Source organism: Cervus canadensis, chromosome 28, assembly GCF_019320065.1.
Source record: "Cervus canadensis isolate Bull #8, Minnesota chromosome 28, ASM1932006v1, whole genome shotgun sequence".
Taxonomy (NCBI): domain Eukaryota; kingdom Metazoa; phylum Chordata; class Mammalia; order Artiodactyla; family Cervidae; genus Cervus; species Cervus canadensis.
This window is the reverse complement of record NC_057413.1, coordinates 24446716-24461174: the sequence shown is the minus strand read 5'-3', so window position 1 is coordinate 24461174 and position 14459 is coordinate 24446716. Positions and strand designations below refer to the sequence as shown.

General features: G+C 44.7%; 1 protein-coding gene across 6 annotated transcripts in view; it reads right to left on the bottom strand.

The window, feature by feature from the left end:
* Positions 1 to 14459, bottom strand: part of RIPOR2 (RHO family interacting cell polarization regulator 2) — a 207028-nt gene that overhangs the window by 27467 nt on the left and 165102 nt on the right. For all 6 annotated transcript variants that reach the window (XM_043449926.1, XM_043449928.1, XM_043449929.1 and 3 more), the window contains exons 7-10: positions 11163 to 11312; positions 6754 to 6817; positions 1373 to 1416; positions 20 to 145 (exon numbers count right to left, since the gene is read on the bottom strand). In XM_043449926.1, coding sequence (XP_043305861.1) covers positions 20 to 145; positions 1373 to 1416; positions 6754 to 6817; positions 11163 to 11312 — 384 coding nt within the window. The remainder of the gene's footprint in view (positions 1 to 19; positions 146 to 1372; positions 1417 to 6753; positions 6818 to 11162; positions 11313 to 14459) is intronic.

The following is a 14459-nucleotide window of genomic DNA, read 5'->3' as shown; positions in this document are numbered from 1 at the left end:
AACAGTGCTGATACCGTACCTTGATGGAAATGAACCCGACTATCAGTGGCAGGAACACCATTTCTTCTCCATCCCAGCTCTGTTTGCCGTTTACCTCTATCCTGCCTTTCAGTTTCCACCTCTGTCGGCCATACTTCATGAAAATCTGGGGCGAAGACACCAAAGGGTCCTCAGGTTCCACTGTCCTCACCAGCCTCCCCTCCAAACACCAGGATCGAAAAGGCAGGTAAAAACCGCGGCTGCTCTTCCCCTTCTCCAGCATCCTCACGCCACATCCTGACTGTGGCTTCTTCCAAAGTCTCGGGGTGGGGGTGGGTGGAGCAGAGGACCAGTGGGGAAAGACTTTCAAAAGGGAGTGAGTTCTGCTTCTCTAGGACCGGGTGCGAAGGGCTTCCTTTAAAAAAAGGTTATTGTATCAAGCCCTTGAGCTCACTCAGGTCAACCAGCTCTTTCTCTCCTTTGTTCTGCTTCAGCAGAACAACCACTGGATTGATTCTGCATACTCCCCAGCCCCTTCAGAGAGACAAGGAACCAACAGCTAAAATCTATTCAGTGGCCAGAGGCAAGAAATAAAACAACCTCCTTCTGGGAAAGGGAGATGGAGCTGGACAAGGATTTTGAAACCCGACACACTCTGGGGAGAGGGTGTGCAGACTCCCCTTGGTCAGACAGCTTTACTGGTTAGAGGAAAATACACTTGCCCCAACCTCCCACCGAGATGAACAATTAGAGAAGGTTCTGGAGGTGACGATTAGATGTAATAATTACGGAGGTTCCCTCTTGAAGAGGAAAAAGATGAAAAGCTTTTTTTACTTTATGGAATATACTTTTTTAAAGAAAGATCTAGATTTCACTATTCTTCAATACTGATACTTACAAGAAGTCATAATCCTGGATTGGATCTTGGGTCAGGAAAAAAGCAGTTATTGAGTACAATATTGGGACACAGAATAATATGACTGTAGATCACATATCTAATGACACGAGCTAAGGGATCAATGCTAAGTTTGCTCATGTCAAGAATTGGACAACGTTTATATGAAAGAATGTCTTCCTGTATTCAGGAAAACAATTTAGGGGGTGAAGGGTCATGATATCTGTGCATTAATCTACAATAGTTTGGCAAAATAACAACAGTAATATTAATAATAATAAAGCAAACATGGCATAATGTTAAAAATTAGTGTCTAAATGACCCATATATGAGAGGTCTTATACTAATCTCTAAACTGTCTTACGGGCCCAAATTTCTTTTTCAAAATACAAAAAAAAAAAAAAAAAATCCACAAATAAAAAGACAATTGAAGAAGCAAAATAATGACAACTGACTCTTGTCTCTCAAGTCCAACACCCAGATTGACACCATACTTACTTCATATTGATCTCCAGGACAGAGGCGAGCAAAGCCAGCCAGACCTGTAAGCAAGCAGTTGGGGTCAGAGACACAGTCGATTTCCCCTCTTTACAAACCCTCACTGGCACATTTATAAAACTCAAAAGTGTCAGGCCTTTGTGAAAACTCATTAATATCTTCTGGGGACCATCTGTGGGCACAGTTACTGCTGGGAATTTCATCTATCACAGCGAGAAAGGACATTCCTTGCTGGGATGATGGGAGAGGTGCTTGCCAGGCAGAGAAGGCTGTTTCTTCTATGAAGAGCCCCATTAAGTCACGAGACTGTGAGCCAGATGAATCTGCTTTCCACCAGTTCCGTGGGCGATGCCAGGGTTAAGACAGAGAAGGTCCATGGAGGCTTCACAAAGCACCTGCTGTTACCACTCTCTGTCAGAAGATGGCAGCAACTCATCAACGCCTCACACCTCTAGCCACAGAATCGCTCCATTGAGGACCAGTTTCTACTAACAAGTAGAACATTAACAAGCCTCTTAAAAAGATTTACTGAAATAAGAGCAGAATTAAAGAAGCCAGTTTTCACTAATAGTTTTCTGGAGGATTAGTCTTTTATTTTTAGTACTTCTGAACCAAAGCACAATCAACTTGTTTTTATAAATCCAAATTGGCTGGATATGCCAATTCCAATAAAATCCTAAGCACTCTCTAAAAACCTCTACAGACTATTCAGAATTCATCTACTGCCTGTTTACCTACCTGGGCAATTACAGTGGCAGCCTGGTTAAAAAAGAAAACAAAACAAAAAAACCCTTAAAAAACGGATCTGATATCCTTGCTGGATAAAGGAGAGTAAAAGTGAAAATCCTTTTATTTTTTTTTTTTCTCCCTTTCAAAATCACCAGAAATTTTGTATTGGAAGAACTTATCCAAATGGGAGAAAGCTACTTGGTACAGATGTTTTTGAGCTTCTCAGCTCATGTTATTAAAGCAAAATATTTTTGGAATTGCTTGTATTTGCATTACACTGATACTGTGATTATCACCATAACGTGGCAATGTGGCAGCAGGTACGTAAAAACAGGTCTGGGGCTATACTATCCTTCTTCAAGTCCTATCTGCTCAAGTAAGCCTTTACGGTACTGACGGCGTAAGTGAAACAACTGCATTTACTGCCTAGTGAGTATCCTTTCAACCTGGCCAGGTTTCTTTCAGACTCTGGTCTGAGGACTGCTTGGACTTTCAGTTGGGGGAAGCTTCATGTTCCTCAGCGGTCTGGGGATGACTGCGGCACTGTCTACAGAGCTTTCATGATGACCACTCCAAAACCCACCGCAGGGGTCAGCACCAGGGACGGACATGGGAGGTGGGGGGCTGAGGGGCCTTTTATCTCCACGGTGCGTCTTCCTGCCTCTTGTGGATGCTTTACTGTAAATGCGACTGGCTGATGAAACAGCTCTCCCACGACCTCCCTCGGAAGTCCCAGATACTACAGAGAGCAGCCACCCACCCTGCTCTTCCTTTGTTCAAGGGCCATTCTGCCAGGAGAATGCATCCCTTTTTTCCTAGTTCTGTGAGGATCTTCTTTTCCAAAGATAAAAAGGATCACACGTGTTGGCTGGCAGCAGGTACACAGAGAAAAGGCCGGTTGGAAATTCATGACAATTTTAACAAAATTTAGCACTGCGGGGAGCCATTCTGAAGCTAAGGAAGTCACACTTTCTACTCCAAGGAAAACAGCCAAACAGCTGAATAGCTGGGAGCTCCCATTACAGGCCTGATGGATTTATGCTGAGACATAAATAATGCAGATTTACTGGTTCCCTTGTAGATGTCCCCTCTCCTGGGCTGGACCTGCCCTGAAAGCTGCAAGGGCCAGGACAGACTTTGGGACATAGACACTGCCTGGAACTTAACTTGAAGTAGGTAATAACTGGGAGAAGAAGTTGTTTTCGGTAACGGACCAGATCTTTTCATGTGCACATTGGTGGATGGCTCTTTAGCCTGGCATCGGAGCCTCTTTAAAAGCTGGCACCAAGGAGCCCACAACTCTCCTCCCAAGGTCCTCCCCTGATTGCTCAGTCGCTCAGCCGTGTCCAACTCTGTGCGACCCTATGGACTGTTGCCCGCCAGGCTCCTCTGTCTATAGGATTCTCCAGGCAAGAATACTGAAGTGGGTTGCCATACCCTCCTCCAGGGGCATCTTCCTGACTCAGGAATCAAACCCAAGTCTCTTGTGCCTCCTGCATTGGAAGGCAGGTTCTTCACCACTAGTGCCTCCTGGGAAGCCCAAGGTCCTCTCATTCTAACGCAAAAGTTACATCCGAGAAGCCTTTCTCCTCCCTGCTTCTGGCCCCCTTCTCACCCCTCCCCCCAGGCTTCTATGCAATTGGCCACATTATTGGTTAGGCAGGTTGGTTATTCCACTGAATTAGGCTGGACTGGCTCATGCATCCATTTTCTCCAGTAGACTGTGCGGAAGTCACGGCCAGGGACCGTTTACCAGGATGCAGCTGGCCAACAGCAGGAGCTCAGCGAGCACTTGATCAATTGCTTTCACCACCATCACCTACCCCGCCCCCAGCAAAAGCCCCACAGAATGATTTTGTTGTTGTGTGCTGGGGTGGGGTGAAAAGGGAAGTGGGGAAGGGTGTGGCAGGAAGACACTGAGTTACCAGGTCTGAGAATATTATGAAAGATCCTCAGTTTATGTCACTATGTATTTGGGAGTGGTAATTTTTTCCTACCAGAATGAATAACAGATAAAGTAGCTAACTGCAAAGATGCAAGATTTCTTGGCAGCGTGAGTGGCTGGCTTCCTTTGATCAAGAGAAAGGAAGATTTTCATGGGGATATTGCCCTTGAAAGGCTTCATAGAAACAGTTCAAGTTTTCATGTTAGATTAGGAAAGCGGAAGTGAGCTTGCAGGTTTGAGTGATCCCTGAACCCAGATAGAAGCCAGGGAAGCCCATTGGGTAGGAGGAGAGAACAAAGTCAAGGGTAGTGATGGAAGAGCAGAAGCCAGCAGAAAGTTCAGTCCATCCATCATGATGACTCATCATAACGTAGATTTGTTCCTCAGCGGGGCAGCCAGTCCCCCAGTGGATGGCAGGGTCCCCACAGCGTCCTCACTGACCACCAGGCCTGAGGTCCAGATCTGGTGGGCGGGGTTCCTCTTTCTCCCACACCTCTCCCGGGATGCCTGTGTGCTGGGTGGAGGATGACCATCCCATGTAGAAGAGAGCATTCTTTGAGCAATTGTTTATCATATCTGCTCAACTTTGTTCCCACCTCAGGAACTTCCCTGATGGTCCAGTGGTTAAGACTTTGCGCTTCTACTGCAGGGAGCATGAGTTTGACCCTTGGTTGGGGAACTAAGATCCCACATGCCATGCGCTGCAGCCAAAAAAATAATAAAGTACTGTGTGACTTTGGGGACAAGTCATTTAACCCCGCTCCCCATGGCAGAAATGGGGAAATTACCATCCCACCCCAAATTGGTGCATTTGATAACAGTGTCAGAAACAGGGGATGTATGGTACTGCGTGTGTTAACAGTGAGAAGATGGGTGTGACGGGAATTTCTCTCAGCTGTGAGACCCTGGACTATGCTAGCCCGCGTGGCTGGTGCCTCGAGAGTTGGGGGAAGGAGAGAGAAGCGTTCTCTGCGAAACGCTGACCCAGGACAGTGGTTTTCAAGAAGCAGGCTGTTGACAGAATCATCCTGAGGGTGAAAAATACACACATTCCAGGGCCCCGCCCTGACATGCTGAGAGGGGGGCAGGGCCCGAGCGGTTTTAGAACCACTGACTCAGGTGAGGACTCAAAACGGAGAGGATGGACCGAAAATCCGGAAAAGCACAGGTGCCGCACCTCAGCAGTGAAGCAAGTGTTGAGACTTCACACTGAATAACAGACTGACTGGCAGTGGGATTTGCTGGGGAGAAGAACAAAGCCGCGTGGGCAGCTGAGGGTCAAGGTCGTGTGGACCGGCAGGTATACTCATACAGAGAAGCTCTCCAGGCATCGACCTTGACAGAAAAATCTCTCTCCTGAGATAGGTGACTCATTGGAAAATGAAGCTCTCCTGGTGAACGCCTTTTTAAAAAAGCGCCCCTTTCCTACTCCCTTGGTGGCAAAAAGTAGGCAAGAGGGTGATTAAATCCCCATTAGCGACCCAGGGGTGCAGCTGCTAAGACACCTCAGCAAAGGGAAGGCACACAGCAGCCATTTCCCCCGCGGTGAGTGAAGGAACGGCCCAGACTCAGAAGGAAGAAGGCCCTGCTGTGATGGCTGCTCGTCTGAGAGCCCTGCCGCCGCTGGGCTCTAAGCCTGACACCTGGGGGATGCTCTGTCTTCTAACACCAGAGCTTCTTTTTGTTTTGAAGATGCTAGCGGTGCAAACTGGCACTGCTTCTAGCGTAGAACTTTCTGGAGTCAGTACCAGAAAGGCGGTGGTTAAACGCACAGTCCTCTGGGAGCGTTAACACTAAAAAGCATTTAAAAATAAAGAACTTGGTAGGTCGTTTACAGGAAAGTAGAGCATAAAGGCACGAACTTAATGACACCAAGAAGCCAAAAGACGAGTCTAGAACGTGGTGGGATATTCTGTACAACAGTGGCTTCAACATAGTAAGTCAACGGTAAGAAAACAAAGCAAAACAGAGTGGGGTCTGTTTTAGATAAAAAGGAAACTAAAAAGAGATACTTGATGACCAATGATAATGTGTGAACCTACTGTGGATCCTGATTTGAACAAACCAACTATACAACCCATTTTTAAGATGACTGGGCCATTTGCCAATGGAATGGATTCATAACAAAGGCATGCTCATTTTACTAGAAGTGATAATACTTGGCATGTGGTGATGTAAGAAGCCCTATTATTTTTTCCCCTGACAGCACCATGCAGCTTGTGGGACCTTAGTTCCCTGAGCAGGGATTGAACCTGGGCCCTCAGCGCTGAGAGCACAGAGTCCCAACCACTGGACCACCAGAGAGGTCCCAAGATGTCCCTGTTCTTTAAGAGAGGCATATTGCAGTCTACAGGGGGAGACTCCCACATATGAGTTTTATTTCATCAAAGGAAAAACAAAGACAAGGAAGCAGATGAAGCAAAGGCAGCAAAACCTTGCCACTTATTAAGTCAAGGTGATGGGTCTATGGGGGTTTCTTGTAATATTCTCTTCATGTCTGTGTATGTTTGAGATCTTGTTATAGTAAATATTGAAGTGTGTAGGCAAGGCTCAGGATGAGAAGGTTCTGGAGCATCAATAAATTAAGTGGGGAGGGCTGAGAGAGGGAGGCCTAGTATCTCTGCAAGGACAATAGGGTGTGTGATGTGGCACTTTGGAGGAGCTCTGCAGAGCTGACGCCTGCCTCTCTAAACAGGGGGGAGGATACCTTTCATCTTGATGGAGAACTCCCCCAGCTGCTTCTCCAGCTCCGCTTCAATGGCGCACATGTTCTAGAAAGAGCACAGGGGACCAGCGTTAGAACTAAGCTTCTCTCAAAGCACACCATGTTCTCATAGCGGAGCACAACCGCTGCTCAAATCGGAGGCGTTTACTGTTTGCGATGAGTTACGCAACCCTGCCCATGGAGCAATCTTGACAAAATGTTCTACCTAAGCCTAAATGAGCCTTCTAGTGTACGGGAAATTTAGAGCACAGGAGACCAAGTTAACTTACAAACAGTCAGATAGATCCGGAATGTGGGAGGTTCTAAAACAACTGGCCTGGATTCTATAAAAAGGCAGTAGTACTGTGGGATACAAATTCTAGTTAAAAGAGATTAAAGAGACATAATAACCAAACGTAATGTGTTAACTCTGATTCCATCTTGATTTGAAAGTAAATAAAGAGTTATGAAAGACATTATTGGACCAAATAAGAGAAGTTGGAAAATGTACAGGATGTTAGATCATTCTATAGAATGACTGGTAATTAATAGTCTTAGTTGTGATAATGGTGTGTGGTTATGCAAAGACTACATGTGTTACATAGGTTCTCATTAAAGGATCCGTGCTAAAATATTTATGGGGTGAAGTGTCACATTATTTACCACTTACTATCGAATGACTTAGTAAAAAGGGAAAAAAACGGAGCATATGCAAGAGAAGGAAAGCAAATATGGCAAAACATTAGCAACTGGTAAGTCTAAATAAAGTGATATGACGGTCAACATACTGGTCTTTAGTTTTCTGTAGGTTTGAAAATTTTCTTTACAATAATTTGGAGTCAAAAGAGCTGAGAAGTTCAACTGTACTCCAAGCGAGTGAGGCAGGGTTTCTGCTGCCGTGCCAGGAGGCCCCCGAAATGATTCTTGGGTTTGACAAGAGTCCTCTCCTCGTCTAATGTGGAGGGAACTGGGGAGACAAAGGAGCGACACCACCTCTGCCTGTGGTTAGATATCTAACCACCCAGCCTACTTCCTCAGTGTCTGAGGACCTAAGCAACAGAGCAGCCCCAGTCAGAAATCAAGAGGAAAAGTGCCGTGGCCGGGGGCTGCCCCCACGGAGGCCCTAAGCTCTGGATGGTGGCTCAGCCGGTAAAGAATCCACCTGCAATGCAGGAGACCCCAGTTCTATTCCTCCGTCGGGAAGATCTTCTGGAGAAGGGATAGGCTACCCACTCCAGTATTCTTGGGCTTCTCTAGTGGCTCAGACGGTAAAGAATCTGCTTGCAATACAGGAGACCTGGGTTTGACCCCTGGGTTGGGAAGATCCCTGGGAGAACAGCATGGCAACTCACTCCAGTATTCCTGCCTGGAGAATCCCATGGACAGAGAAGCCTGGTGGGCTACAGTCCATGGGGTCCCAAAGACTCGGACACGACATAGCGCCTAAGCACAGCACACAGCTGACCTCTGCTGTTCTGAGCAGAAGGCCCTGTGCCAGCCTCCTGCGCATGCGCCCCTGGCCCCCTGCCCCACACAGACACCCCGGGGCAGCATCTGCAGGCTCCTCCCCCATCACATTTTGGGGGCTTGGGCCTGTGGCCTGGGCAGATCGGTGAGTGTGGACAAGGGCTGCTTCCATATGCTATCCTTTAAAAAATTTTTTAATTTTGTATTGGGGTACAGCCGATTAACAATGTTGTGAGTTTCAGGTGGCCAGGGAAGGGATTCAGCCATACATACATGTATATTCATTCTCCCCTAAACTCCCCTCCCAGCCTGGCCGAGGGGTTGCTTCCATTTGGATCTTTTGTTTCCAGAGGGCTTCAGGATTGACTTGCAAGCTAGGGGTTCTGACTCTTAAACGCCAGTACCTCAAATAGCTCAGCGAAGCTGGGGGAAACTTCCTGAGGTTGAACTCTGTGCAGCTGGAAAGTTGTAAAAACAAAGTCTCAGTTTTGTAAACCAATTTTCTTCCTCTGAGCACTGGGTGTCTCTGGGAAGGAATGCATTACTGTTTCTAGAAATATATCAACGATGTTATCGTACATGTCAGGACTGTGACCAGAGTCTTTAGGAAACTTGGTGGGGGCAGGGGATAGCTAGTTCAACAGTTGAGGACACCCACAGTCAGAATTGTCTTCTGTCTCCCCCAGGCAGCCCTGGATGAACACTGCTGCCATTGCAAAAGGCTCCCAGAACCATCGATAACTAAACCCTCTTTGTGATAAAATCCCTGTTTTTTGTGGTTATGTGAAGACACAAATCCACTTGATGTCAAGTGAGGTAGGAAGCTACTGATGTCCTGGCCTTCCTTCTCCTCTTGCTGAAATTACACTACACAACACCTTGAGTTTGTGAGCAAATATGATGTTGTGTCTTGGCACCTGACCAGGGGTGGTTCTTTCTTTTTTTTTCCTTAAAGCTTTTTGTTTTATATTGGAGTATAACCAATAAACAATAATGGTGATAGTTTCAGGTAGACAGCAAAGGGATTCAGTCATACACATACAAGTATCCATTCTCACCCAAACTCCCTTCCCATCCAGGCTGTCACATAACATTGAGCAGGATTCCATGGGTGGGTGTTTCTGAAACACCCTGCAAAAGTTTTAGGACAGGCACAGGCTGCTGCTCTGTCTTTGGCGTGTGTACTGAGAATGGCCACTGTCACTGGCAACTGCTCTTTTGATTTCAGAGATGTGTGGAAACGAGGTCTCCTGAACTAGGATTGCGTCTAAGCCAGAGAGTCTTAGCCTGTGCTCCATCAACTTGGATGGGGAAAAAGAAAATGCCATGTTGCTATCTCCACTAACCTCTAACTGAAATCTAGTATGTCTCTATATCATGAATGAAGAAAATAAGCCACAGCCGTACGACTGGGACCAGCAACTGGGATCTAGTAAAAGTCCATGTTTATGTCACATCAATTGTTGCAGGCACCTTGAGAAATCATTTCAATACTTGGAGATTTCAATAGTTCTTGGAGCCACTGCTAAATCTTATAGTTCGATGTATTCATAAAGCAGCAGTCTTGTACGATACCACACATTTGGTTTTAAAAATATTTTGATCACTGTGCTGACAATACTGAATTAACTATATTTCAATATAATTTGTTTCCTTTGAATTTCTATGGGTTTTATTTCATGCATTCAAAAAGCATTCTCTCGAAAGGGGAACTTAGGTGAAGAAGCCCTGCTTTAGGCCATGAAAAAAGACAAAGCTGGTTCAGACAAGAGGCGGGGCTGGAGGGTTACACAGGAAATGATCCTGTGGCAAGTCATCTAAGATGTCCCTCCCATCCCAGGGCTGAGATGGATGTTCAGACCTGGGAACCGTCCAGTAGACCCTCATCAGGCCAATGACTTCATTCATGACATTGGATCTCTAAACAAAGACACATGGGACAGTGAGAAGGTTTTAATAATTCAGTCATTTCATCTCAGACACTGCTATCAGGTGACCCCTGGGGGAGCAAAGACTTCTCTGTGTCATATGTTTGGGCCCCAGAGACAGTCAGAAAGCAGGAAAGCATGCTTCTGTTCATGATGCTTTTTCTTGCCTCCTTTAAGATAGAACAGAAATTTCTTACAATAAAATAAGCATAGGCAGGAGGTTAGTGAACCCAACATCTAGGGGGGCCATCTTAACCACAAGGTCTGTTCAGTTTGCAGGGATAAAGCTAGAATGGATTGTACACTACAGAATCTGGAAGTGCATTTCAATGAGCAGAACCAGCCCATTTGTGGCTCATTCATTTGCTGACATTTTTAACATGCCTTTGTAGTCTACTTGTACATAGACTGCACACAAAAGGAAGTAGAACACTTGTCCTATGAACGGCTTCACAGCATTTAAAACCCTGTGGATTTGCACTTCTGTGAACAAGCCTATTACAACTACACTAGGAGGGGCATGCCTGACAGGTGATGCTCACAGACCAAGAAAGTCACGTGCTGTGGAGTTTACAGAAGGTGCTGAATCAAAATACCACGAACGATACCACCCAAGAGCCATTTTAAAAAATTGCACCGATGGCCTCAAGAAAATGCAAGACAGGCAAACAGCAAAACTTCTCCCTCTAAAGAGTAGAACGAGCTTGCAGGACGCCTGGTCCTTGGGGGTGCTTGTGTGCTAAGCCCCTTCAGTCGTGTCCAACTCTTTGCGACCCCGTGGACTGTAGCCCGCCAGGCTCCTCTGTCCATGGGATTCTCCAGCCCACTGGAGTGGGTTGCCGTGCCCTCCTCCAGGGGATCTTCCCAACCCAGGGATGGAACCTGTGTCTCTTACACTTCCTGCATCAGCAGGCAGGTTCTTTACCACTAGCACCACCTGGGAAACCCAATGGTTCTTGATAATTCAATTCAGGTGAGGCCAGGTGGAGTTCAGCAGCTGAGCAGGCTGGCACATACCTCTGTGTACTCTTTGTAGCTCCGGTTGATCTCTGACAGGCTCTCGCGGGCAGCTTTGCTGGCAGGGGATGTTGCAAAGGCTTGCTTCATTTTACTGGCACCATCTTGGAGGCGTCTTTGGATACAATAAGCTTCATAGAGTTCATCTACCTGCCAGAATCAAAACAAAACAAGAACACGATCTATATTTATCAGACTTGAAGGAAGGGACACTGACCATGGCTAAGAGTTCAAGATGCTTTATGTTTCTGAACTCAAAAGCAGACTCTTGTAGCAGTGCCATCCTTTCTAGACAGACCCATCATTTTTGCTTTAGCCACTAAGATCCATTTTCTATTTCAAACCAGATTTTACTCTGAGCTTTCTTTTCAAATGGCATGAAATGAAAATGAACTAAACATTGGTGGACTGAGTGAGATAAGGTTTAGATAATGAAGACAGGACTCTTATACAAGGAACAAACACTGGAAGAGTGTGTACAGTATCACACTGATGTGAAGACTTTGCATATACTGGGCTATTATCACTTTATTTTAAGAGAGAGTGTGACCAGTTGATATTCACGCATCCAGATTTAGAATTCTTTTTAAAAAGAACTTGAGACTATTTATCGAAAATGGTTTTTGTAAAGATGTGGCTCAACAAAAGACAGAAAACAATGGTAAGTTATTCTTAAAATTAGAGTGAAGCATGATTGTCAAAACTTATCAAACTGAACATAACAACTGTGACATTTTTGGCATGTAAATTACACCACAATTAAAAACATAAATGCGAGGAATGGAAATGAACATTTCTCTGTAACACCTCTATGCCTAGGCTTTTAAATAATAATATACTCTTTGCAAGTGGTTATTGATCATACTTATTAGATAAGCCTGATAGTCACTTAGTACTTCTCAGGCAGTGATTCTCAATCAATCCAGGGTGATTGTGATATCAAGGGACATCTGGCAACATCTGGAGACATTTTCCAATGTCACAACTGGGAGGTGCTGCTCGCATCTAATGGGTAGAGGCCAGGGATGCTGCTAAACATTACAGAGGACAGCCCCCTACAACAAAGAATTATCCCCAAATGTCAACAGTACCTACGCAGAGAAAACCTAAAGTTATTCCTGATATTTATCTCTACAGTCTCTTGGAATATTTTCAATTATCAATATACCAATCTCAGTTAACTATAGGCATTTTCAGGCAGATTAAAAAGCATGATATCACTAGATGTTCTATTTTCTGGGAGATAGTTATCGACCCAGGACTACTTGAATTTTTCATTTCAGTACAAATTTTGTTCTCTGTAAAAGGAGGCTATAAGCTGTGGATTCAGAAGAAGGTGGAGATGAATATGATGGATTTCAGGGTTTAAGATTCCCCTTTTGTCCTGAAGGCAAACTTTTGGCTGATCACTAAAAAGCATTATTACTACTACCTGTTAATGGTATAATTTTCCATAGTTGCTCTCTATCTACAGATGTCAGTGATGCTTAGCTGAGTACATGAATGTTAAAGAGACTGAAGATGATTCTCTTGAGTAAAGGATTCTTTGTTGCTATTTGACAATTCACTCTACTTTTCTGAAAGGAATAGTCAAAACTCTGGAAGGAACAACAGTCTTTCATCTTTGGGGTTGGTGGATTTGTCCCTGAATAAGAGGGAGGTATAGGACCCAAGGGATGGTGGCATATCTGCTGATAAGATCCTTTGGCTGGTGACTGGCATTGAGGGTGGTTTCCATACATTCAAACTAAGACTCACTTGGTAAGCTTGTTAAAATGTTGATGCTCAGGCCTCACTTTGAGATGCTGATTTAGTAGGTTAGGGATGGGCAAGGAGTTTGAAAATTTAAATAAACAGTGCAGACTGTCTGATGTGGATGGTCCCCTGGAGACTCAGAAACACAGGAGCCGATACCTCTTCTAATGCAGGCCTGGCTGCCTCACCTGTGTGGCCTCCTGGGGGACTGGCCCTTCAACATCTTTTCCAAAGTCACTGAGACTATAATCCTCTCAATAAGGAAACTGCTTACTGGACCACTGGTATAGCCCTAATGATTAGTATACGACTTTGCATTTAAAGAACAGTTTATTCTTGTTTTCATTTATTTTTTAAATACCTTATTTTTATTTATTTTTAATTTTTATTTTATATAGGAGTATCACTGATTAACAATGTTAGTTTCAGGTATACAGCAAAGTGATTCATTATACACGTTTATTTTCATTTAAATATTAGTCCATCCTAGCCAAATGGAGTTAACCTTTCACATAAAGGATAACTAAGCAGGGGTTTAGTTATCTTTGGGGTTGGTGGATTTAGCTGGTTGCACTCACCTAAGCAGAAACTGGCCCAGCGGTAGGTAAGAATTTGTCTTACCTATAAGTTAGCAGTGTGTGTGTGTGTGTGAGAGTTGCTCAGTCGTGCTGACTCTTTATGACCCCTCAGACTGTAGCCTGCCAGGCTCCTCTGTCCGTGGGATTCTCCAGACAAGAATACTGGAGTGGATTGCCATAACCTTCTCCAGAGGATCTTCCCAACCCAGGGATCAAACCCTGGTCTGCTGTATTGCAGGCAGATTCTTTACCGTTTGAGCTACAGGGAAGTCCTATAAGTTAGAATTGGCTCTCATCAAATAAATGGAGTCAATAAAATGTAACTTGTTAGGATTTGTTAGGAATCCATGCATAAGATGCCACAGATAGGGGGTTACTAACCTTTAATAACCACTAAGATTGTTATATCTTACAATGATGGATGTAAGATGGATAGATACACTTTTTCCTAATACTAATTCTGTTTTCTTGCTATTTTCCCAACTAAACAGAGTAGTTTCAAGGCTCGCCTGCCACATCAATATCTTCTAATGGATGTCATTGTCTTACTTATTGAGTTGAACAGAAATAGGAGCAATTTCAGATTTACCAAGGTAATAAATACCTTTCAAAGTAAGGATGTACAAGGGCACTATCATGTGTTTACAAACATATAAATCATCATAGAATTCTAAACTGGAAAGGATTCTTAGGATCATCTAGATTGACTACGTGCAACTCCAGGCTCACTACACAGAGTGGGAAGTCAAGGTTCACCTAGATGATACAGTCCAGTGACTATGTCGCAGAGAATGGAAGTAAAACTTCTGACTCCTAGTAGGGAGAATAGCTAAAACCTCCAGTCTCCACACTTGGAAGATGAGAGGGTGCCTCTGATGGGCGCAGATGAGAACAGGAATTGCTGCTAGTGTTGATTCAGCTGCCCTCCAAAGGAAATTGTTTCTAGGTTATGCCAATATTGCCG